This window comes from Centruroides vittatus, unplaced genomic scaffold, assembly GCF_030686945.1.
Source record: "Centruroides vittatus isolate TY-2023 unplaced genomic scaffold, ASM3068694v2 contig_290, whole genome shotgun sequence".
Classification (NCBI taxonomy): Eukaryota; Metazoa; Arthropoda; class Arachnida; order Scorpiones; family Buthidae; genus Centruroides; species Centruroides vittatus.
In genome coordinates, this window is record NW_027121846.1 from 1,233,178 (window position 1) to 1,257,510 (window position 24,333).

The 24,333-nt window shown below is 30.9% G+C and overlaps 2 protein-coding genes across 4 annotated transcripts in view; both read left to right on the plus strand.

The window, feature by feature from the left end:
• Positions 1-4,161: 4,161 nt before the first annotated feature.
• Positions 4,162-5,335, plus strand: LOC136972432 (tropomyosin alpha-3 chain-like). Its single transcript, XM_067267031.1, has 2 exons — positions 4,162-5,131; positions 5,206-5,335. The coding sequence occupies exons 1-2, from the start codon at positions 4,293-4,295 to the stop codon at positions 5,273-5,275; spliced, it is 909 nt and encodes a 302-aa protein (XP_067123132.1). The 5' UTR covers positions 4,162-4,292; the 3' UTR covers positions 5,276-5,335.
• Positions 5,336-7,025: 1,690 nt separating this feature from the next.
• The window catches only part of l(2)05714 (lethal (2) 05714), a 52,923-nt gene continuing 35,615 nt past the window's right edge, over positions 7,026-24,333 (plus strand). Inside the window, exons 1-2 of one of the 3 annotated variants that reach the window (XM_067266950.1) lie at positions 7,026-7,674; positions 21,965-22,033. In XM_067266950.1, coding sequence (XP_067123051.1) covers positions 7,237-7,674; positions 21,965-22,033 — 507 coding nt within the window. In that variant the 5' untranslated portion in view covers positions 7,026-7,236. Of the gene's footprint in view, positions 7,675-11,315; positions 11,335-21,964; positions 22,034-24,333 lie in introns of those variants that run through there. The other 2 variants (XM_067266952.1, XM_067266951.1) reach the window with 2 other exon arrangements.

Consider the following 24,333-nt stretch of genomic DNA (forward strand, 5'->3'; position numbering starts at 1 on the left):
TTGCCAGTTTCAAAGTAATAATATCAAATTTTTTTTTTACTAATGTAAACGAATTAGTTTTATAAATTTTATGTTTTATATCATATCTTTTTAATAAATGAATAAATATACATATTTTGGTTTTAAAAAATCCATCTGGAGCTATTTGACTGACAAACGAATTTATCTTTATGTGAATATTAGTTTTAATTTTACTCAATTTATTTATTTTATACATTTGTTTTAATATTTAGCTAAATAAAGAGTCCAAAATAAAATTAGCTAAGAATTAAATATATATATATATATATATATGCCGGGCCTCGTCTCTTACCACTCTTACATCGTATTTTGAAACAATAAAATTGTGTAATTTATAACTTATTATATATTAACCAATTTATTAAAAACATTATCACTCTCCTTTAGTAAGGATTTTAAGCAAAATTTTATGATATTACAGGGTTATTTTTATAGTAAAAGCGATTTCACACTATGGCCGACTAAATCGGTCTAGCTACAACGTCATCGGGCCGGATGGCCGAGCGGTCAAGGTGGCAGCCTACCGCTCTGGGGGCCCGGGATCGAATCCGAACGGATCGAATAATCCCCAGGAATTTTTCGGGGGGTAGTCCGTTTAGATATGTCGAGCCCCGTCCCTCACCACCTGGTCGCCCCATTGTGAGCCTGGCCGAACTCATAATGGGCCTTCTAAAAGAGGCCCTCTTAGTGCCCATAGGGCGGAAAAAGTTTAAAAAAAAAGCTACAACGTCGTATTCTTGCGATATCGTTAAATCCGACAAATTGTATCTGCAATTCACGAAGCTCATAGTAATAGATTTACTATTTACGACAAAATATTCAATGATCCGATTTCGACAGTGTAGTGTTTCGTCCAATAGGAATATTGTATGGGAACTTTCAAATGGCACAAGTTGTCTCCGACATGAGTTTCGGTGATAAAATGGAAGAGTGAAAAAAGAAGGCATTATTTTACTTTTTCAAAATAGATGCATTGATAGGTGGAGTTGAAAATAGAAAACAGTATTAGAAGGGAGGATAGATGAAACTATTATCTCTCGTAAAAGGTAATCGTTGGAGATTAATTTGGACGAAGAGAATAGTGTTAGTAATTATGCAGAAGCATAGAGCCATAAATGAAATTCGGCGTAAATGAAGAAGAATTACAAAAGCGTTTCAAAGAAAAAAAAGGCTAGTAAAATTTCTATTTAGTTAGTTATAACAATTTTGTTTATAATTTTAACACGATTAGGAGAATAGTAGGTTATACATGTATGCCTTTCCAAACAAGATTTGTTTTTCAATGAAAAAAAGAAAAAGAAAAGCGGCCGGATGGCGAGGGACGAGGACCGACGTATTTGTCGGACCATCTCTCGAAAAATTCCTGAAAATTTTTTTACTTGTCGGATTCTATTCCGTGTCCCGCAGAGTAGTAGACTGCCATCTTAACCATTCGGCCACCTTCCCGTACATTTATAAGGATATCTCAAAGAATGGGTGAGATATAGCATTACAATATGTTGGCGATATGCAAATGAAAAGCCTCTGAAAGAACTTTTGATGGGAACCTAGACCCTATTTAGATGTCAGTTACGTTAAAGAAACACAGAAAAGTTTACATAGACAATCCATTTGTGAACGCGAACTAAATTGTCAGTTTTTACACCAGACTTACATATCAATTGTTACACTTACAATTTTATTGTTCTTTGCAAGAATGCAATCAAGACTTTTTTAAATAAGTAATGTACAGTACAAATAATTGCTTTGTTCCAAAAACTATTTGTTTATAGTGATTTTAACCACACAACCATTGATGGGATCGGATTTAACGAATAAATATAAAGATCATATTATATTAGTAGACATTTCTTACTACTCTTACTTGTTAGCATGAAGATCTATTAAATCATTTATAAGTTCTGTAACGTAAACAATTATCAATAATGTAAGAATTTATTAGTCATTTTATAATAATAAAAAATTTACTTTTATATCGACATAAATCTAAAACTAATCAATTGTTACTTTCCGGACTGTTATAGAACTTAACATAGGGAAAGTATGAAAATCGGTTAAATTTTTACTTCCCAGATTTTTGCATTTCTTAACGTTTTGACACTTAAGTGTCTAAAATGTAAAAAAATACCTTACAAAATTCTGTGCGCGTGCGTACACATGTGTCGGCGTCTATTTTGCATTATATCTCAAGACTGGACAAACCAAAACTTTGAACTTGGCAAGATTCTATATATGGAAAATTGGTGCTATTAAATTTTGGTAGTTAAAAGTCAAGAAGGTGGACAGATAAAAGGGGTCATGTTTCGAGTGGGATCGTACTTAAAAATTTTTACTCGTTATTTGCATTTACAATTTTTTAAAATTCATCTCTACCATCAAAAATTAAGCCCTTTTAGCTTTTTATAATAATTAATATAAAAATTATTTTGAAATAAAATCTCATAACAGATAACGTCACACACAAGTTTAACTTTGAGATTAGTATTTTTTTAAACTTAAGTATATATATTTTTAAATTAGAGATTTTTATCGTAATTTAACAAAATAATCTCTTTTAAGCTTTTTTTTTAATTTTTAGACATTATATCGCAGTATAATTAAAATTATCGGACTTTCAGGTTCTGGTAACCTTCTATCCATATGCCGGGAAAGTAGAGCAAGAACCTTTGCCACTTATTATTATTATTTAAATCACTTATTTTTAAACAGAATTTAGTCAAAATTGAAATTAAAAAAATTATCCTCAAATTTACTTCGAGAATTGTATATCGAAAGAATTATTCACACTTTCGGGTTTTTCAAATTTATTTTAATATGCCTGTACTTTTTAAAATACATAATTACATATAGAAGTATAATAGATTACACTTATTTTATCAAATTTGTGTTCTCTTACAGATTTAAATTTTTTAACAGGTGTTTTAATGATTGAACAGCAAATACAGGGTCTCCATAAAGTCCGTGTGCAATTTAAAAAATTTATAACTTTATTAGTATTTGCGATAGAGAAATTATGTAGAATGTATTTGAAATAAGAAAATCTGTATTATTTTATTGTATTTTATATGTAATTGTATTGTATTGTATTGTATTTTATATAATTGTATTGTATTGTATTTTATATGTTTAAGTTTCCACATGTCCACCATCATTAGTAATACAATTTTTTAGTTTTCTAAAAACATTTGTCAATTGATTTACACTGGCAGTGTTCCGCGACCCTTTTCTACTTGCGGCACACCCATGACTCGACATGATTCAACACGGCACACCAAAATGTTATTCTCCTCAAAAAGTATGATATGATCCTATAAATAGAATTACGTAATGCCACTAACCTATTATTATTATTAATAAACAGATATCAACACCTGTGAGCAAATTTATTTTACATTTAATTTCTTAGAATACATAAAAATGCGTGGCTTGTAATAAAGAATAAACAAAACATCATCTTATTTCATCAGTGCTGTGGCAGAGAATGAAATACAAGCATAAGAAACACAGCAACTGTGATAAAAATATATAAATAAAACTTGAAATTAATAGAATATGTAAAAGTTCACGTCACACCTTCCACCTTGTGACGGCACACCGGTGCCGTCACAAGGCGGAACAACTGATTTACAGTAATGCCTGAAATCACATTACTTATCTTAGTTTTCAAGTCTTCTGACGATTGAGGTTTGGTTGCATACACTATTGCTTTCACATGTCCCCATAAAAAAAAAAAAAAAAAAAAAAAATCTAATGGAGTCAAATCTGGCAAACGTGGAGGCCAAGAAAATGGTCTCCACGTTCAAGGTCCTAGAATATATTCTAGGACCTTGCTCCACGTTCGCCTCTTCCAATCTCTGAAAACATGTTACTAAATAATTTTACTTAAAACTACGTAAATTAAGCTTTTTATTACTTTTTACAGATTTTTTTTTCTATCGCAAATACTAATAAAATTATAATTTTTTTTCAAATTGCACACGTACTTTATGGACATTATATATTTACTGAATAATTAAATTCAATTTTTTCTTTGTGCATTATTTATTAATAAGCAAATAGACTTACACAATATCAATATTTTTGAGTATTTAAATTTAGTTTAATTAACTTAAAAGTTTCAAACATTCAGGAAAGTTAATAAATTTTATGATTCAACAACTACTATAAAACAAAAATCAATTGTTGCCATAGTAGTAGTTGCTATGTTGAAAGTAAACAAGATAGGGTTATTGATAACTGTTTGATGAGATAGGAAGCCAGAAAGTGGAAGTATGGCTACGAACAAAGCTAATAAGTCATTTAAAGTATTACGATCAAAAGCTGCAGTAAGTGAAAAAAAGACTTTAAATTATCAAGATTATATCGAAAGAAACAAGAAATCGCTAAAGCTTGGATTTATTTCACAAATACAATGTGAAGAAATTAGAAAATTGAGAAAATCAATTGCAGACAAAGAAGAAATCATGGATAACTTAGAAAGAAACTATGAAGAAAATTTGCAAAATCTAGAAGACAAAGTGGAAGAAGGCAAAAAAGAATGTGAAGAAGCTATGAGTTTAGTAACTAGTGTTAAAGAAAACTCATTAGAATTACTGGATGAAATTCAAAACTTATCAAATCGTAAGAAAATGATGGAATTCAAGATCCTAAAACGTGAACGAGAATTAAGGAAATTAGAGAAGTACAGAAATTTATTGCTTTGTTTAGCATCTCGAGAAGGAAATGAGGATTTAGAATGCTTTAAAAACCCAGATAAGATGAAGAACATTTTAATTAGATACGAAAGTGAATGTTTGTCACGAATTACACATAATTCAGAGCTTGAAGAGATGTTGAAAGATAAATGTGAAAATTTTAAAAAAACTGAAGAAATTTATAAGAAAAAACTAGATGCTTTGAATGATACAAAGAATTGTTTAGAAGACAGTCTGAAAAACGAAAATCAAAAATCGAAAAAATATGAAGAACTAATTGCTATGACTCAAAACTCTGTGGAAAATATGGAAGATAAACGTTTGCAGGATAAAATAATAGAAGTGCATCGTACTTGCGGAACATTTTTCGATGAAACTGATTGGATAAAAATGTTGACAGATATTGAGATATATTTGTACGATTTATTAGATGATCTAGCTTCTTTTTCACCAAAACTTGTACGAAAGGTGTTCCGAAATAGACAAAAAGAAAAGCAAAGAGCGGAAGAAAAAAAAATACAAGAAGAAAAACTAAGACGAAAAAAAGAAAGATTTATTAAGAAATGGGGAAACATAGGTATCAGATAACTTGTCATTCGTTAATTTGAATGATTTACTGTGAAAGTAAATTACTTTCGAATTAAAATTGAGTCACTGAAGTGATATAGCTGAGATAACAAACACTCATCTCTTTTTTTCTTTTTTGTCACTGACCATTGAGACCTAAGTAAACAAGAATTTTTACTTTAGGAAAGATGTTTTATAACGTTAAATCAACGGATAATAAACGTCTTTCCTGATGTAAAAATTCTCATTTACTTAAGTATCGGTGGTAAATGGAAAGAAAGAGAAAAAGCATTTGTTATCGACTGCATTACTTCAGTAACTCAACTATTTAAAAACCACTCTTCAAATGTTTATAATAATAACAACTATTGTAAATTAATAGTGATATTAAAATTGTTTAATTAGCAAAAGCAGAGACTAGGATAAAATTGTTATTAATATATTATTATAAATGGAATCATTTACTATAAATAATAGGCTATGCTTGTAATTGTAAAAGGAAATTGCAACAAAGTTTTTATAGGCGTTGGTTCTGTATTGTTTTACGATTTTGTTTGGTTTAATAGTCTTATTTATTATTTTAATAACAGTGTATGAAAAGATCGGATTGACACATTATCATAACGTAATGATAATTAAAGGAAAAACAATTATTAACCCTTTCCGCCCTGTGGGCACTAAGAGAGCCTCTTTTTAGCAAGCCCAATGTGGGTTCGGCCAGGCCCACAATGGGGCGGCTGAATGGTGAAACAAGGGTTTCGACATATCCGGACGGACCACCCCCCAGGAATTTTTCGACCCGTCGGATTCGATCCCGGGTCCCCCAGAGCGGTAGGCTGCCACCTTGACTGCTCGGTGTATATATTGTATAAGTCGTATACATATGATACGTATACAATATATATACAATATACTACATACATAATATATCATATATACTGTATATTTTATTTATTTTTTTCCAGCTGTAAAAATATCGTTTTAATTGAATCTCGTTCGAATGTCGAGTTACGAAGGCGATTTGCTATCCACTTCAAGGGGTGGGAACTTTTCCTTTCACTTGCACACTTTAACACGAGTTGAACATTCTTACTCGTTGCCTTTACACAACACAAATGGTACACCACCTTAACTAAAAGGAAAATGGCGGTCGTGTATTAAATTTTCTTTAAACATGGCGTCGCTACAGCTGCTCTACGTAATATATTCTAGCTCATTGGTTGCAACCAAAGATAAACTTGCTGTCAAAAAGGAGTTATCAGTTTCATTTTTTTCTACGATTATATATTATCTTTTTTAAATACGCGATAAATTAGTGCGCTAAATTTTTATGTAATATTTATGATAGACGGCGAGATATAAGGCGGTAGAATATCATTCTACGGGACACGGGATCGAATCCGGACGGGTCGAAAAACCCCAGAATTTTGCAGGTATGGATGTGTCGGGCCTGTCCCTCACCACCAGGCCACTCCATTGTAAAACTACTAGAACCATAATGGGCTTGCTAAAAATAAAGGCACTCTTAGTGACAACATAGCGAAAGAATGTAAAAACCGCATATTTTTGATGGACGCATAAGACTAAAATTCGGATGAACGAAATAGTTCTGAAAAATAAATAATAATTAAAATCAATAAATATATAGTTACTAAGACTTCGTAAAAAAAAGAAATCCAGTCTCCTAAAATGTTATCCTTCATTGTTGCCAGGTCGCGGAGAGTACATCCGGCAACACTTAACCATTATTATTCAACCGCAGGGAAATTACAGGATGAAAAAGGAATATACAGGGAAACATTATTTAACTTACACTTCATTTCCTTTCAATTAAATAAGCCAAGTGGTTACCTATAAGTAGAACTTGGAAAAATTAACTCATATTCATAAATATTTTAATCATTAGAGTTTTATAAAAATCATTTTACGTTTTACCCGAGGGAAAAAAGCCAGCATGGAAGAAACAGAACGTAGGGAAAATTGTCCCGAAAACATCGACGATAAAGTGATAGAAACTGAAACATGTGAATCGCCACCGAAAAAGAAGAAAAGAAAATATTTTCAAAGGTACTTAATCGAATGGGAAAATTTAGCGCCTTTTAGAGGATGGTTAACAAAGAGTTCGAAAGGAGAAGGATACGGTTATTGTAGACTTTGCGATCGCGATTTGATGGCAGGAAAATCCGAATTACTCAGACATGCGAAGGGTAAAAAACATCAGGACAGATGCCTGAAGATACATAATCAAAGTTACGAAGTTCAAGTAGAAAACGAAGGAAACGAAATTGGTGGCGAACTAAACCTTGTCTGTTACATCGACGAACAAAATATACCTTACACGGTTACCGACCATCTACAGCAATCCATCTGTACAGTTTCCAGCATAGTCAAGGTAAGTATAGGGAGTTATGGGGAAACTTCTTGCAACTGTTTTTTTTTTCTTTCAAGTAAACACCGCGTATTTAATCAATGTTACGTTGCCAATGGCGTTGTAATTAATTAATATCGTAAGTGGACGTTTTCTACTCTTTCATATTTTATTAATAACGTTAATTAACGGCAGGATATTTTATGTGAATTGTATAAATTTTGGCACGAATGTTTAATTGCGTTTATTGGAATTTACCTGTTTTATATTTATAATAATAAGAATTTTTCCCCTAATTATGTAATATGGGATTTCCTAGAATGTAACCACTGGTTGTCCCTGAAGGAATTTTAAAATATTCCAACTTATAAGTTGATTAGAAAAGTTATTTTATAACTGGAGTTAATGTTATGATTAAAATAATTTATTTAATTGCTTAAATTCAAAATGAATTTAAATAGTTATCAGTTTTTTTTATCAACAAGACAACTTGGCAATGCAGTGTACTGTTTAAGGCAATTGGACACAAAATTTTGACAAAAATAATTGTTATTTAAGTTTACGCTGGATTTAACCATTAATGGTTCTCTATTTGGTACCGTTTTTGACGAGTATCCTCCGTGTAAGAAAATCAAGTAGTCGTGTCCTAGATAAACTATACAGAAGTATCCATTAATAACTACAGAAAATAAACCGAATACTATGACAAGTAAAAATGGAGACATCTGAAGCTTTATTAATTAATAATCGTTTGTCATAACAATCGATAATCGAGATAGCATGGTTTTTTCATAAAAGAAATGGATTTTTTAATGACTTAAGTGTCCGAAGCCATTGTTTGTGCTTATTTTACAAAAACTAGAAAATGCAATTAATTTTGCTTTGCTTCATATTTTACAAAAAAGCAAAGCTATGTAGATTTTTTGCAATGTGTTCCGGCCATACGTAATGAAAAATGCACAAATTGGATGTGACAAAATAGAGCTTAAATATTGAGTAAAATTATTTTGTGGAAATTTAACTCTCCGTATTCAACAGTTATATTTCGGTGATTAATATTAATGACAGCAAATAAGAAAGCAAACAAAAAAAACCCTCAAAAATCACAAAAATTAAACCTTAAATGATAAAGAAATTTCACTGATTAAATAAATGTTTTTTTTTTATTATTATTTCTTTAAGTGCTCTTATTATCAATAACCTTTTATTGCTAGATTACATACAGCAAATTCCAAATAGCTTCCAAATAAATTTTAAATTGTCAAAAAGTCAAACTATAACCAAGAATCTCTGCATTTTATTTTTTATTTAAATGTATTAAATGAAAGATTTTTATTATTTACATTTAAATTATAAAAGCACATCTGTTATAACCAGCATAAAGTCATTTAATTAATAACATCAGTAAAAGTTTAAAATCAAAAGTACATCATTTTCAGACTATGTATATTGCAGATAATCTATTTTTAAAGTTTGCAGATTTATAAAATTTTTATAAAACTTAATTTTTATTAATTGAATTTCTGTATTTAAATGTATTATGTTTATTTAAGTGGAGAATACAGTCGGAGCTAATAATGTCATTTTTAAATAATAATAAGAAAAATATTTATTTTTTTAATATGAGATATGAAATTCCTGCACTGTGTATGCAGTGTAGTTCCTTAAAATTAAAGCCTATTTCTCACAAGATTTTTAAAACTTACGTTATTAAATTTAGTATTGAGAATTAGACTGAATGTCACCACATGGCCACTTGTGAAAGTGATATAGCTGATAGTTATTGTAGGCCACAGTTTAACAGGTCTTAATAATTCATTTTAGTCATGGCTGCCAAGAGCTTGTATGGAGCCCTGGGATAGAGTGAATCCCTGTTGCTATTTTTATTTATTTTTGAACACAATGTTTTCTTTATTAATAAAAAGCAGCTTGAAAATTTTATTTTTTGTTAACTATTAATTAATGTTATTTTTACTATAGGGATCACTGTAGATCTCTAACTTGTCTCTAGACTCTGAGAAAAATCTTCAGCTCCTTCCCTCTTGATAGTCATGATTATAGCTTTAAAATAAAAATATATATTTAAAAGTTTTATAACTAAATGTTAAACTTTAAAAGTTATAGCTCTAAATTTAGAATATTTGAAGTACGTAAAATAATTCTAAAGATTTTTTTAAAATTGAAATTGAAAGTCGCAGCAGTGACTTCGTGCCAAGTAAAAAAGTCACTGACTGACCATATACAGGAATGAGAGTTGCTAATTTTTTGGGATAGATTTCGCTGTCCCCCAAACACCTGAAGTAATTTAAATATCTCATTTGAAAGATAATTGTTTTCTTAGGGAGTGTACAAAATTTCAAGATTATCTGTAAAGGGGTTGCTAAATGTAAGCAATTGAAAGTGCAAAAATAGCCAAAAAAAGCAGTATTTTCTTCTTTTCTTTGTCCTGCACTGCAAATTCTTTTAGAGAAAAACCTACTGGGTATAGAAAGCTCAAATTTTAAAACTTGAGCTTTTCTCATTATCAGTGAGATGCTGGCAAAACTTCTGGATTGGTATGTCACAGTTTGTGGCAGTTTCCTGTAGAGCTTAATTTTATGCTTATAAGGATAAAATTGTACTGAAACAATTGATTTTCTTTCAAAATGTTATCCAGAATAATAAAATGCTCAAATTTGGGCAAATTGAAACTTTTTATAACAATTTTTCTAAACGGTGTATCGAAAGCATTCGGTCAATGGTGCATTCGGTCAGTGGTTGCCAAGCGTCAACCAAATTGTAATATTTCATCATTGTCATAATATATCATTGTCTTATATCTTGATCTAATAATATAATTATTAACTAAAAAACAATTGATATCCAAATGAAATCACCTGAAAGGTAGAAATATTGTATCAAGTAAAAATTTATGACAATTTAGATGACAGTCAAATTTTTTCTTAGCAGTTTTTTTTTACTAAGGATAAGTTTGGTGCTTGGAAGCAGTACCACAAGATTTTTATCTGCATTATTGTTTTTACAAATCACTTCCAAGCTCCAAGCTTATCTTTACCAAAGAAAAACTCTTAAGAAAAAATTTGACTGTTGTCTAAATTGACATAAGTTTTTACTTGATACAGTTTTTTTTACATCTCAGATAATTTTGTTTGTATAGGACTGGTCTCTCTCTGATATCATTTTATTGAGCTAATTTTTTATTAAATTTGATATATTATATTGTAATTAAATACATTTGTAAAATTAGTTCTGAAGAATCTTGTTGGTTTCACTTGAGACACTTAAATAGTTCTGATTAAGTCTATGAAGATTTTTGAATAATCAGAATCTTGGAAATAAAGTATTCAGAATTCATTTTAATACTTAATTTTTTTTTTAATGTAATGCTAAATGTGTTGAATTTATTATTTAATGAATAAATTTATGATATACAATAAATTTCTACATTCAGTATTGTACTATAACTTTAATTTATATTATGGCAATAAATCAATTTACAGCAAATATTTTACTTTTTATGAATATCTACTTAAACAATTTGACTTTTCTTTGTCAATACAGATTGAAGTAATTGAGAATGAAATATCAGATATCACATATTTTGTTTCTAAGAGTTTACTTTCTTTCTTGTAATGTTATTGTCATTGATTATGAAAGACATCTGAGATTCATGTACCTTTAAAGGTAACTTAGTTTTTATCAATATTGTTTTCAACTTAAGTGTTTTAAATAAATAATAGTCCTGAATAATAAATCTGAAATATTTTTTGTTATAATATTTTCTTATTTTAAGTGTCAATTAATGTATAGGGAGAGATTATAATTAAAGTATTCTTATTTAGAGACAAATAAAGATATCTAGTGTATGTAAGTGATCCTTGAGGGAAAAAAATTTAATTTCAAAACATGTCATCAAAACAACATAGCAGAGGTTGATGTTACATAATGAAACAAGTAAAACCATGATGAATGTGCTTTGAAGAAGAATGCTGTGTGGGTTGATGCATGTAAACAGGTGTATATGCATGCTGGCTTAAGTATTTGGCTTGAGAATGTGAATTCAAGGAGACTGGGTATAGGGAAAAAACTTTTTATTACATGGACTTTATGTCCATGTAATAAACCTCAGTCTATGGTTTAGTTGGCATGATGAGAGATTGCACTTAGACAATACTAACTGTGTATATTTTAGGGAAAACAGGATGACAGGATGGGATAGTTCTGTGATAATTTTGCTACACATGCAAGTACTTATGCTGTACAAGTTATAATATGTCATTTTTCCAGAAAAAGAGCACTTGTGTAAAGAAAAGTGAACCTTTGGCAGTCTGAGTGATAATTTGGAAAGTAGGTGGGCTAGAGGGATGATCTATGGATTTAACAATCAATCATATACATTTTTATAAACACATTCACATCTAATAACAAGTTTAATGGAGCACTAAAAAAGTTACATGTGCTGGTGGTTGTATGTGTAAAAGAAAGTTGGAGAAACTTAAAATGAAATCAAAATAAAATACAGGGGTTAAATAAAGTACATATGGATAATTCCATGGAAAAGTGGACATTCTAGGGTGAAAATTTTTTTCACTAAATAATACTTTTTTTTGTTCCTATGATATTATCATATAGGCTATCTAAATGTAAAAAAATCATATTTTTGGCAACAGTTAGTCACGTGATCAGGTGCCATCTTGGATTTTTCCAGAAGTTGTTTTGTAGTACATGGTGACTGAACATTTGAGCATATAAAGGAAACTATTTTCTTCTGTTACTTTGAGAGTCTGGATGACTTGTTGATAATAGTAAAAAGTAAGTATCTTTAGATTATAAATCCATGTAGAAAATATAATAATTTAGAATCCTTGTGGATATAATGGAAATGAAATGGATCAGCTATTGATCTGTTACATTTTATTACAAACTTCTCTATATCTTGGTCATTAAGTCACTGAAACCTTTGTAATTACACATTCTTCTAATGATTTTCATCACATTTAAACATAACCTCATGCAAAGATAATTGAAGTAATGCTTAAGAAACATTATGCATGTAACTGATGTAACAAGTGCATTGTAACAGATGTAACAGGATAGGTTGTTACATCAGTTATATTATGTTTCATTAATTTTCTCTTTTATTTAGATGGCAGATTTATCAGAACCACCTGGCAAAAAAGTAGCAATGACAGCTGCAGAGAGGATGAGAAAGTATAGGGCCAAGATGAATGCAGAAAAGATAGTTGAAACAAAAAGAAAAAATGTAGAAGACCAGAAAGCTCGTAGACAATCCTGGACAGCTAGTAAAAAACATTCAGAGGCAGCAAAATCAAGAGAGAGGATGAGATTTGAGCTATGAGAAAACGCAAGAAAGAACTTGATCCTAATCCAGACTTGTCCTTAAATGAGAGCCCTTCAAAGTCTTTCATCACCCCACAGTCATATGGGAAAACAGTCCAGAGAGTAAAGAGAGCTTTACCAGTATCATCAAGAAAGCAGAGAGCAATTGTGAAAAAAACTAGCTGTTCAGTATGAAATTGAAAATAAAAAACAGCCAAAGACACAAGAGGACAGTGATAATGAGACTAAACGTTTGGTTGTAGCATGTTATGGGAGTGACATTATATCATGACAATGTCCAGGAATGAAGGATTATGTAACAGTTCGTAAGGGTGGTGCCAAGAAAACAATACAAAAAAAAAACGATGAATATGACTATGATGGACGCACATAGACTTTTTAAGCAAGAGCATCCTGGAGTTAAAGTATGAAAATCATTATTTACAAAGTTAAGACCTGCACATGTGAAATCATCATCAGACAAAGACCACAATATTTGCTGTTGCAAGTATCACGAGAACTTCCAGTTACTTTTAGATGGATTTAAAAATGCTGGTTTCAGCTTACCTACACTTGACAAGATTGTGAGAAACTCTGTTTGCATGTGGATACCAAGTTGTTGCCTGAACAAATGCACAAAATGTTATAAGGTGTCTGCCTTTATTGACCAGTTGGTGGGAAATGTTGCATCTGATGATGAAATTACATACTATCAGTGGGATTCAGAGAACAAGAAAGAAGCCATAAAGTCTACTGCAAAATATGCAGTTGAAGTTCTTACTGAACAGCTGACAATGATGAGGTATCACTGCTTTATTGCAAAGACTCAGCTAAGAGCAATGAAGTTCCTAAAAAATAATCTGAGCACAGAAGCAGTGATGCACGTAGACTATTCAGAGAACTGTGCGATTTGACAGCAGAATGAAATAATGGCTGCTCACTGGGTATCTGAAGGGGGTTACACTATACACTTGTGTTATAACACAGAATGGTTCTAGCACAAATTATGTTGTAGTGAGTGATGACTTGCAACATGACAAGTTTTCAGTGTTTTGTTGTAACCAGCTTATTTTAGAACATTTGAAGAACAATGCACATATTTCCATCCTCCATATATGCTCAGATGGAGCTCCCAGCCAGTGTAAGAACAAGTATATTGTTTCTCTTGTCTGTGAGCCAAAGACTGTTCATCCCAGTTTGAGTTCCATCACTATGACTTTTTTGGGGACAGCTCATGGAAAGAGTCCAGTTGATGGTGTTGGTGGCACAATTAAGAGAGCTGTATGGAGAAGTATTCTTCAGAGGAAAAATGTCATCAACAGTGCAGAGGAGTTCTTTGAAGTAGCTAAAAATGTATCTGACAAAGATAAAGTACTGTTTCTCTCAAAAACAAAGATACAAGCCTGGAGAGAAGAGAAGGGACCTGAGTGGACAAGTAAAAATGTTCCAGCAATTCCTGGGCTAAAAGGTTTGCACTATTTTCAATTAGGAAGCACATCTGATTTTCAGTGCTGTGAAATTTACCCGAGGGAATTTGTGTGGCCAATGAAAAATGTGTTTGCACATCCAAACTCTACTGTTGGTAAAAATCAAGGTAAAGAAACAACAGTTTACAGACATCTGTGTTGGAGACTATGTAGCAGTTTTGTATGAAAACGTTGAATTTTATGGGACTGTAAGTGCCATAAAAGTGTAAGCTGCAAATGGAGATATGCTGGTCAATGCTATGCAGTCTACTAGGGGAGGTTGGATATGGCCAACTAGAAAGGATGAGATATGGTATGAATCAGAAAATGTATTAAAAAAAGTTTATCCTCCTGTTCCTGTTAACTCTAGAGGGGTTATGGTTTTTATCTGAATTTGTATAGTACATTGGAGTTGCAGGTTACATCCGTTACATGTAATTATCACATGACTATCAATAAATGAATAATTTTATAAAAGTTCCAATGGTTTTACTTTCTTTCTGATACTGTGTTATATGTTTCCTACGAATTGTGTAATAAAAAAATGTAAAGTTTCAGAGAAGTTTGGCATTTCATTAATTACCAAAAATGTAGTGTCCTTTTCATGTTACATCTGTTACAAAATTTTATAATCAATTTTCACCAAAGTTTATTAAGACAGCAAATGCAACTCACTGTTATATTATTTGTCCTAGTTCACACAACAATGCTATAATAGTCTCTTATTTTTAAGAGTAGTAACTTTTTCACATTAAATGAGATTATTGAAAAATCTGGACTGTGTATATTACATCTGTTACAATGGAACATCCCATATATACTGTCCTTAAAATTAACAGTGAAACCTTTTTTAGTTGCTTTATAAATTTCAAAGTTTTGAACATAGTTGACTTGTGCAGGAACAAATGTGCTATGTAAGAGATGGGCATTATTCAAGTCCACATGGATGTTATTGTCATAAGCAAAACCACAAGGGCTTATTGTGCACAAACCTTTTTAACTGTGTAGTGATGTTCTTTTAGTCAATTTATTCAGTGGTTTGTGAGTAGCTCCGATGTACTCATAGTGCCAATTTATCCTGTTATAAAACATGTAAATTCCAAGAAGTGAAGATTGTTCACCTGTATCTATCATTCCTCAGCAAGGAAAAAACCATTAGACTAATATTAAAATGCAATATTAATGTTGGCTAGTTGGGATATTTCTCCATAGGTACTGTAGAGAATAGAGAACCCTGTTAAAAGTAACAGTCTTTATGGCAGGTCATTGCTCTCAGTACAATTGACTTGGGTTAAGATAATGTTGGATGAGGCTCTTGATGAGATTTGTTGAGTAGCTTAGGGCAGTGGAAATACACTTAATACATTGGAACTCTTTATACCTAGTGTGGATCACAACAATGAGTTTAAGTCCTTTTTATAAGTACTCTGAACACTGCTCTCTTGTAAGCAAATGGATCATGGGATGTTAGTGGAATTTTTGTTTAGAAGATGCACCATAATCTGGAAGTTTCTGTTGTTAATGATGCACTCACTACTGTGCTAATCCAAAAAAATCTGCATTACATCACCAGGGAAATTGCAGAAAGGTTATCTATCATTCAGGGATTGTTGTTGGCCATTTAGCCTATACAACAATGAACTATGGACACATCTGAAGATGACCTCATTACTGAAATAAAGTTTTGCTCACTTTTATGGTGTTTTCAGTGTTGCTGAAGTAAAAGACTAAGCAGATTAGATGAGGATGAAATAAATCTTGTCACACACTCACTTTGTTTAACCTTAATATCCGGTACTTCTTGATTGTCCCAACGAACGTTTTCGTCCTCTCCGAGGACTGCCTCAGGTTATTCGAACAAAACGTTCGTTGGGACGATCAAGAAGTACCGGATATTAAGGTTAAACGAAGTGAGTGTGTATTAAGTTAACCGGTATTTAAGTCAAGTAGATGTGGTAATAAATCTTGTCAATGACAAACACTACTTTCTTACATCTAGGGAAGCTAGAAAAGTTCACATGTTTTCAAGGGAGTTTCCAGAAACTACATCATTCATAAAATAAGATGCATTTGATGGTGCATCACTCATCAAAAATATTGTTGAGTTAGAAGCAATGAATCATAGTAGATAAGTGTAAAAGACTTTTTTCACGTCTTGTCAGTACTTTATTTAGATCCAGTTTCTAGAAAATAACGAAATATGATATATTTAAGTCTAACTGTATTGTGATATGCATGATCTTAATGAGATCATTAAACTAGTGTTAGTTTTTGTAACTGAAAATTTTTTCATTTAAATGTTTGTCTGTCCCTTCCACTTTGAATGTTTACTGTTTCATTAATGGATAAAATATAAATCAAAAATAGAATGAAATATCAACAATTACTTGTCTTTTAAAGCTAGTGAAGTGAAACACCAATGGATTCTGTGGCTGAACAGTTATTGTCAAATGTTTTCATATGCTATTTGTCAGATGTTGTTCATTTAAAATTGGTTTTAGAGTACAAAGATTATCTTTATAATGAGTTTGATTATAATGTCATTTTGTTTTTGGGTGTCCACCTGTGGTACATTACAGTTTATTTCATCCATTTTTACTTTCCATCCAATCTAGACTTTAAATTTTATCTATCATGTACCAATTGTCTCTCTCACTAAATTGGATATATTTTTTGTTAGGGAATACTAAACTAAAGCAAGTGTCAATATTGCAAACTATGTATGAACTGACAACACCTGCTCAAAACAAGAAGAGATCTGTTTTCAGTTGTGTGCCAAGTTATGAATATGTGAACAAGTGCATGTATAGTCTTAGATTAGAATACAGTTTAATTATAAGTCAAAGGACTGCCTCATCATTCCATTCCTGGGCCCATAACTGTTCTAACAACAGTTATGGGCCCAGGAACAGAAAATTAAGTATTGAAGGCTAGAATTACAGGAATTAAAAGGAAATAAAATTACGAAGCCTACAAAAGAAAAATGGCAAGTCAACTAACTAACTAGCTATATGAATAGAACCACTATGTAAAGAAAATTTTGACACATGAGAGATACAGATGAAGGCACTCCTGACCAAAAATGATTCCTGGGAATATGTCAGTGGAAAAAGAAAGAAACTAGAAATTATACTTGGAGATGAAAGTACAATGAAGATGGCAGAACAATGGGACGCAGTAGACTTTAAAGCAATGTGTGATATAATCCTCGCCATAAGCCCAGCAGAATTAAAACAGACAAAAGGATGTGAAACCGCACATGAAATGTGGAATAAACTGCATGAAATTTTCGAATCAAAAGGTCCTGCGAGAAAGGATATGCTACTAAAGAAATTAATTCTCAAGAAATTGAGGGAAGGAGACAACATGGCAGATCACGTAAGAGACTATTTCGATATAGTAGATAAGTTAAAAGAAATAGAAATCTCCATGAATGAAGAACTATTAACAGTACTACTGCTATATGATATACCGTACTTATTTGAACAATTTCAGATCACTATCGAAACACAAGGAACTTCTTTCAAAATAAAACTAATAAAAGAGTATGAGGTGCGAAAACAAAATGACAATATCAATGACTTGAAGAATTCAGATGTGCTGTATATAAGCAAACAATGGACAAAACGATCTGAAAATAAGGGGCCATTCAATTCAAATGCCATAACTTTGGCAAAATGGGCCATAAGGCAAGAGAATGCTAGGACAGAAACAAGCAAAACCGCATAGAGGCTAACAAGCCTACCACATAGAGACTACAAGCCTAACAACACAAAAATAGGAGTCATATAATCCTAATATTATGGCAAATGAAGGGAGTGAAAATCATAAATGGTGCCTAGACTCAGGTGCTTCATCACACAGGTGCAATGATGAAGCAAGATTTTCTAATGTTGAAACATCCCACATAAGTGAATTAAACTTGGCCAACTCATCTACAACGGAAATCAAAGGAAGTGATGATGTAATAATTGAAACAAAGGGAGGATTTCAAGTTAAATTAGAGAACACGCTCCTTGCACCAGAACTAGGACCAACCTACTGTCAGTAGGGATGATAACCGATCATGGATTCAGTGTACCATTCCAGAAGAACCAGACAGCCATTATGGATCTGAAAACTAAAAGCATACACATGCAAGGATTTAAAGAAAGAGGGCTATACTATGTGAAAGAAAGGTGGGAGGATCTAAACTCTCTCAAACAAATGTTAATGAAATGAAAAGGTGGCACCAACATTTAGGTTACTTAAACAAAAGGAGCATATGGCACATGGCCAACAACCTAAAGGTCAAAGGACTAAATATAGGATGAAAAGAAGAACTTAACCCCTGTGAGATCTACATAAGATGGAAACGAACCAGATTACCATTTCTGAGATGAAACAAACAAGAACAAAACAAAAGTTTAGAAAAACAGGCCACCCAATTTAACTTGCAGATTCAAGAGTTGGAACAACGACTGGAAGAAGAAACAGAATTGGCAGCAGTTTTAGAGGAACACAGAAAGAAACAGACAAAAGACATCAAAACACTTCAGAGACAGTTGGAAGAATTACAAGTAGTTAACATCAAATTGGAAAAATCAAGGAAGAAGCTGCAGTCCGAGGTACAAGATGTCACAATAGAATTGGAGAGCCAAAGGTTGAAAGTATCTGAATTAGAAAATGCAAAACAAACATTAGAAAGTCAAAAAATGCAGATAGAAGAATTAGAAAGTGAGTTACAGTTGACCAAAGATGCAAAATTAAGATTAGAAGTTAATATGCAAGCACTGAAAACACAGTTCAAGAGAGATGTACAGGCCAAAGATGAACAGTTTAAAAATTCATAGAAGCCAGAGCCAGTAAAGCCAAACTAGTGTTACAGATGAAAGCAAAATGAATGAAAGTGAAAACGAGCAGAATAATGAACTGGTATGAGCAAGTGATAGGACATGAATAGATCAAACAGGACAGGGGGAGACCCAGAAAAGAATATAGAATGAAAACCACAGAAGAAAGAATTTGGCACAGTTAGTGAAAAGATAGTCAAGAACAATGTAGAGCCTTTGACATATAAAGAAGCTATGGAATTGAACGACTCAGCCAGATGGCAGGCTGCCATGGAAAAAGAAATGGAGTCCCTGAGAAAACATAAAGTATGGAACTTAACAGAACTGCTAGAAGGGGCAACAACTATCAAATGTAAGTGGGTCTACAAAGTTAAGGAAAACATCACTGACAAAACAATACAAATAGAGTACATGGATACTAAGAGCAACACTTCTGATCCACTGTAAACGCATAACTAGCGAAGAGATTGCTAAGTAAAGATAGAATCTCTTCTAGAGGGGGGATTGTTAGGGAATACTAAACTAAAGCAAGTGTCAATATCACAAACTGTGTATGAACTGGCAACAACCATGCAAGACCGCTCAAAACAAGAAGAAACCTGTTTTCAGTTGCATGCCAAGTTATGGATATGTGAACAAGTGCAAGTATAGTCTTAGATTAGAATAATATATTAGATTAGAATAAAGTTTAATTCTAAGTTAAAGGACTGCCTCGTCATTGTTCTAACATTTTTATTATTTATAATAAAAATCAAAAAGAAATTGCTGGATTTTTCAGGCCAGTTTTTAATAAAGTTTTCTGATTAGGCCTTCAACTTTCAGCCAAAAATTATGGTGGGAAAATTAGATTTAGTGGTTGATTACATTATCTATAATAACATCCAACAATCACCTAAATGATCAGGCTATAATTTGGCTATTATAATAGCTGAATTATAGCCTGATCATTTAGGCGATTGTTGGATGTTATTATATATACTCATCGGGCTTTATGATGATTGTTATATTTATGGATTACATTATCATTTATGTATGATTTTTATTTTTAAATAATTTTTTTATTAAAAATTGGATACATAGGTAGTATAAATGTAATACTATACTACAAAATAATGATAAATTCTGTTTATTTTTACCAACATAAATGCATCTTATACAGTTCAGTTTGTATATAATTTGTATCATTAAAAGAAGTGCTTGTGTTCCAAATACAGTATACAATGGTAGAGCTGATTTATTTGTGGCCATAAACCAAAGCTAAACTCCTAATGTAGAAATGCACGAGTTAAGTAATAGCAAATTTTACTGTGATGATGAGCACAGAGGTTAATATGAAAGACACAAATGTGTCATCTGTGGTACAGAATGTTGTAAACATAAATGCATCATTTATTAGATCTTAAAGTTAAATGCATTTTCTACTGTTAAAATTTTGGATAAATTTCAGTGCAAAAATAACAACTATTGAAATATTCCAGTTCATTCTTTTGAATGAATTAAAAAGTGTAGTTTTTTAGGACAGTGCAATTGCTTTATCATTATAAAGATAGCATTATTTTCTATTTAAAATGACAATGTAAGCATTATTAATATTAAAAAGAAAATGAAAAACAAGTTGCAAAATTTTTATGTAAAATGGATCCATATTTATTCATATTAGCATTTTAAAACTATTTATTTTAACTTTTTTAAAAGAAAATAAAAAATTACCAGTATGATAATCCATACTAGTGTAAAATAGAAAAAATTATACAAATAGAAAACTCTAAAAACCTGTTAGCATCTTGCATTTGTTATAATCATAAATACGAGTAACTTTTGAAATTTATCTATTGTAACCTTTGATTGTAATGTAGTTTTGCCCTACAGTGTTACAATATGATAGTTTTGTGTATTTAAAGAATTCCTTATGCTGTACTTTCTCTAAGTACTAAGTTCCATAGAAGGCATGTTTTAATCAATACAATATTTTCAGTTCAATATGTATTTATATTGTATGTATGTATGTATATATGTGTGTGTTTTCAGTTTTTTTTTTCTTTCTGGTTGGGATCATTTTGGATTTGAGGCAATTATTTGATATTTTCATCATGTGATTGCAATGAAAAAATTTTTACTTATTAATGAATTATGTGCCTTATTATTGTATTCAGTATAACTTAATAAATGTTAAAAAGCTTTTGAAAATACAGAGCAAATTTTGAAAAGACTAAAAGCTCATTTATAGTATATATTAAAAAAAAATATTTAATTACATATTCCTCCAGATTTTTAGAAATTTGTAATCTCAAACTTTACAAACATTTCTTGTTAACAATTTGCTATTATCTTTAAAATTTTATTCAGTTTTATAGATTGAAATTGCATGAATTTCTCGAAATAGTAATTTGTTATACTGAAAAAGCTATATTTATTTTATAGTTTAGGAATAGAATAATTTTTATATGTAAACAAACATGATGAAACCTGACGAAACCTGATATATTAGTAAAATGCCAAATGACTAATTTTTGTATCTTACAAAAAGTTTTTTGAGTATAATAATTAATTACAGAATATAAGATTCTGGAAAGTTATTAGCAATTTCAGTTACTTTGCATTTTTCTACAAAATAAACTATTTTTACTTTAAATACTTTTTTATTTTGAGTTATTGATCTAAGTCCACTTTATCCAGGTTGTCAACAATAGTGATGAAAAAATAAGTGGAGTAGTTGAAAAATACTTCGAAAGGAGCAAAACAGAGGTGAATATAATTATGTATTAAAGTAGTAAAAAGTAAGTCGACTAGAGAACATTTTAAGGATTATTTCATATTATTTTCTGTTAGTTCAGAAATGCAATAATATAATATCTGAATTGATCTTTATTGCATTTTACTTAGTGATTGATGTATCATTTGCAATTCATAAATATATAGCATTTTCAGATATAACTCAGTTCAATAAAACATATTTATATCAATTTTTTTAATAGTTCACTTGTTCAAATTATTTTCATTAACTAAATAGATTATGATAAAATTTAAAAAATAAATTTAAAATATTTTAGAATTTCTGCAGACTGCAAAAATTAAGACTTCATACTTTGTTTCAAAATACTGTAGTTTTAATACAGGGTGGGCCAGCGAAAATGAAACGGCAGAGTGTTCGTGTTCGTCCAAGCAAATCGCTTGAACAGGTCGATTTTATTCTCGAGGGGACATCTTTTGCAGTAAAGTTTTTGCGATTCTGAATACAACAGACAACAAAAAATTTTAAAAACTCATTTATTTTGTATTAACTAAACAAACATTTATTTCGAAAAAAATGTTTGTTTAGTTAATATTCAGATTCGCAAAAACTTTATTGCATAAGATGTCCCCTCGAGAGTAAAATTGACCTGTCCGAGCGATTTGCTTGGACGAACACGAACACTCTGCCGTTTCGTTTTCACTGGCCCACCCTGTATACTGTAATTTATAATGACAGTTGTAATTAGTTTAAAAATTCAATACATTGGAATTCACTTAGACAAACTTCTATACTAGCAGTGAAATTAATACCTTACAAATAACATTTTAATATTTTAAAAACCTATAATGAATGTAGCTTGTTATTGCAGTTGTTTTTGAATATGTCGGTAGTAAACATATTTTTTTGTATGCAAAGATCAGAACTTTCATGAGCGTGGAATCATGCTACTACCAGAAAGATGGCAAAAAGTATTGGACTAAAATGGTTAATATATAATTCAATAAAATATTAATATGTTATGAAAAAAATTGGTTTTTTTTTCCATGGAAAAAAACGAAATTACTTTCTGAACAACTCAATACAAGGCCAGAAACTTTAAATTTTGAAAAACATCCATTTCATTTGCAACAACCTAATAATTAGTACATCATGATTGAGATTACAGTAACACTTTATAACTGTAGTTATAATTTTGCAAAAATGTTGATATGGGACAAGATTTTTTTTTATATCTGATATTTGTATTCTAATAACTGATAATTTGTGCATCCTCAGTAGCAATAAATAAGTAATATATCATAATATAATTCTCTCAGCTGTAGAAAGATATTTGAAGTCTCCATAACTTGTTGACTTGAATTTGCACAGATGAACTTGAATTTGCTATTTTTAATCATTTAATCTAATTATCTATCAAACAACAATTTTTTTTTTTTATAATTCAGAATTAATTTTTGGATATAAATCATGGCATCAGATATTATCTAATTGAAAAACTTGACGAAAAAGAGCATTTACACCGGATGACAAATAAATTGCACTGTAAATCTATTGTCCAGTGTTGGTAATATATACACTGCACAAATGTTTTCGGGCTCCTCCTGAGTCCTGCTTCAGGTGAATCACGTTGTTTCTTTGTTAGAACATAATTACAAAAAAATAAAAATTTGAATGCCTATTAGAAACTGAATCAATTTAAAAACAGAATACGTTGGAACACCTGCTCTGTCAGTAACAAAAAAAATAAAATAAAATAAAACAGAATAAAATGCCATGCTCTTCAGTATGGGCATGTGCAAAAGGTCCTTCAACTAACAAACTACAGCTTAGGTTTGTACAGGGCCTGCCAAGCTGCAGATAGAAATAGTTTGTCTTTCTGATTGATACACATATCAATGATGTGATACAAACAAAATGTTAGATTTGATATTAGTGATATTAGATCTTACATTGTGTTTCAGACAGGTTAAGAAATAATAATTGGATAATTGGAAAAACATTAGTATTTAATTACCATATTTACTCACATATAAGATGAGGTTTTTATTCATTTTTCATTGCTTCAAAAACCTAGGTTGTCCTATATGCACGAGTGAAGGATTCTTTGCATTTTTGCTATAATTTTTGCAAACCATGTGTTTGCATTTTTTTTTCTGGATGCTCACCCTCTGGTGTTTAAAAACAAAAATATTTTATCTGGGTTGTTTCAATCATTCTTGTATATTGTCAGGAGTAAAGATGAATAGCAATAGGAAAAGCAAAGCTTTTGAATTGAATTCCAATTTGAAATTCCAAAATCACACAGGAGCCC

What these genes read in the sequence shown, in the direction of transcription:
- LOC136972432 (XM_067267031.1), top strand. Translation starts at nt 4,293, where the DNA reads ATGGCTACGAACAAAGCTAATAAGTCATTTAAAGTATTACGATCAAAA. An exon ending in ACAGATATTGAGATATATTT is followed by an intron (nt 5,132 to 5,205) that starts GTACGATTTATT and finishes ATAGACAAAAAG; the next exon opens with AAAAGCAAAGAGCGGAAGAA.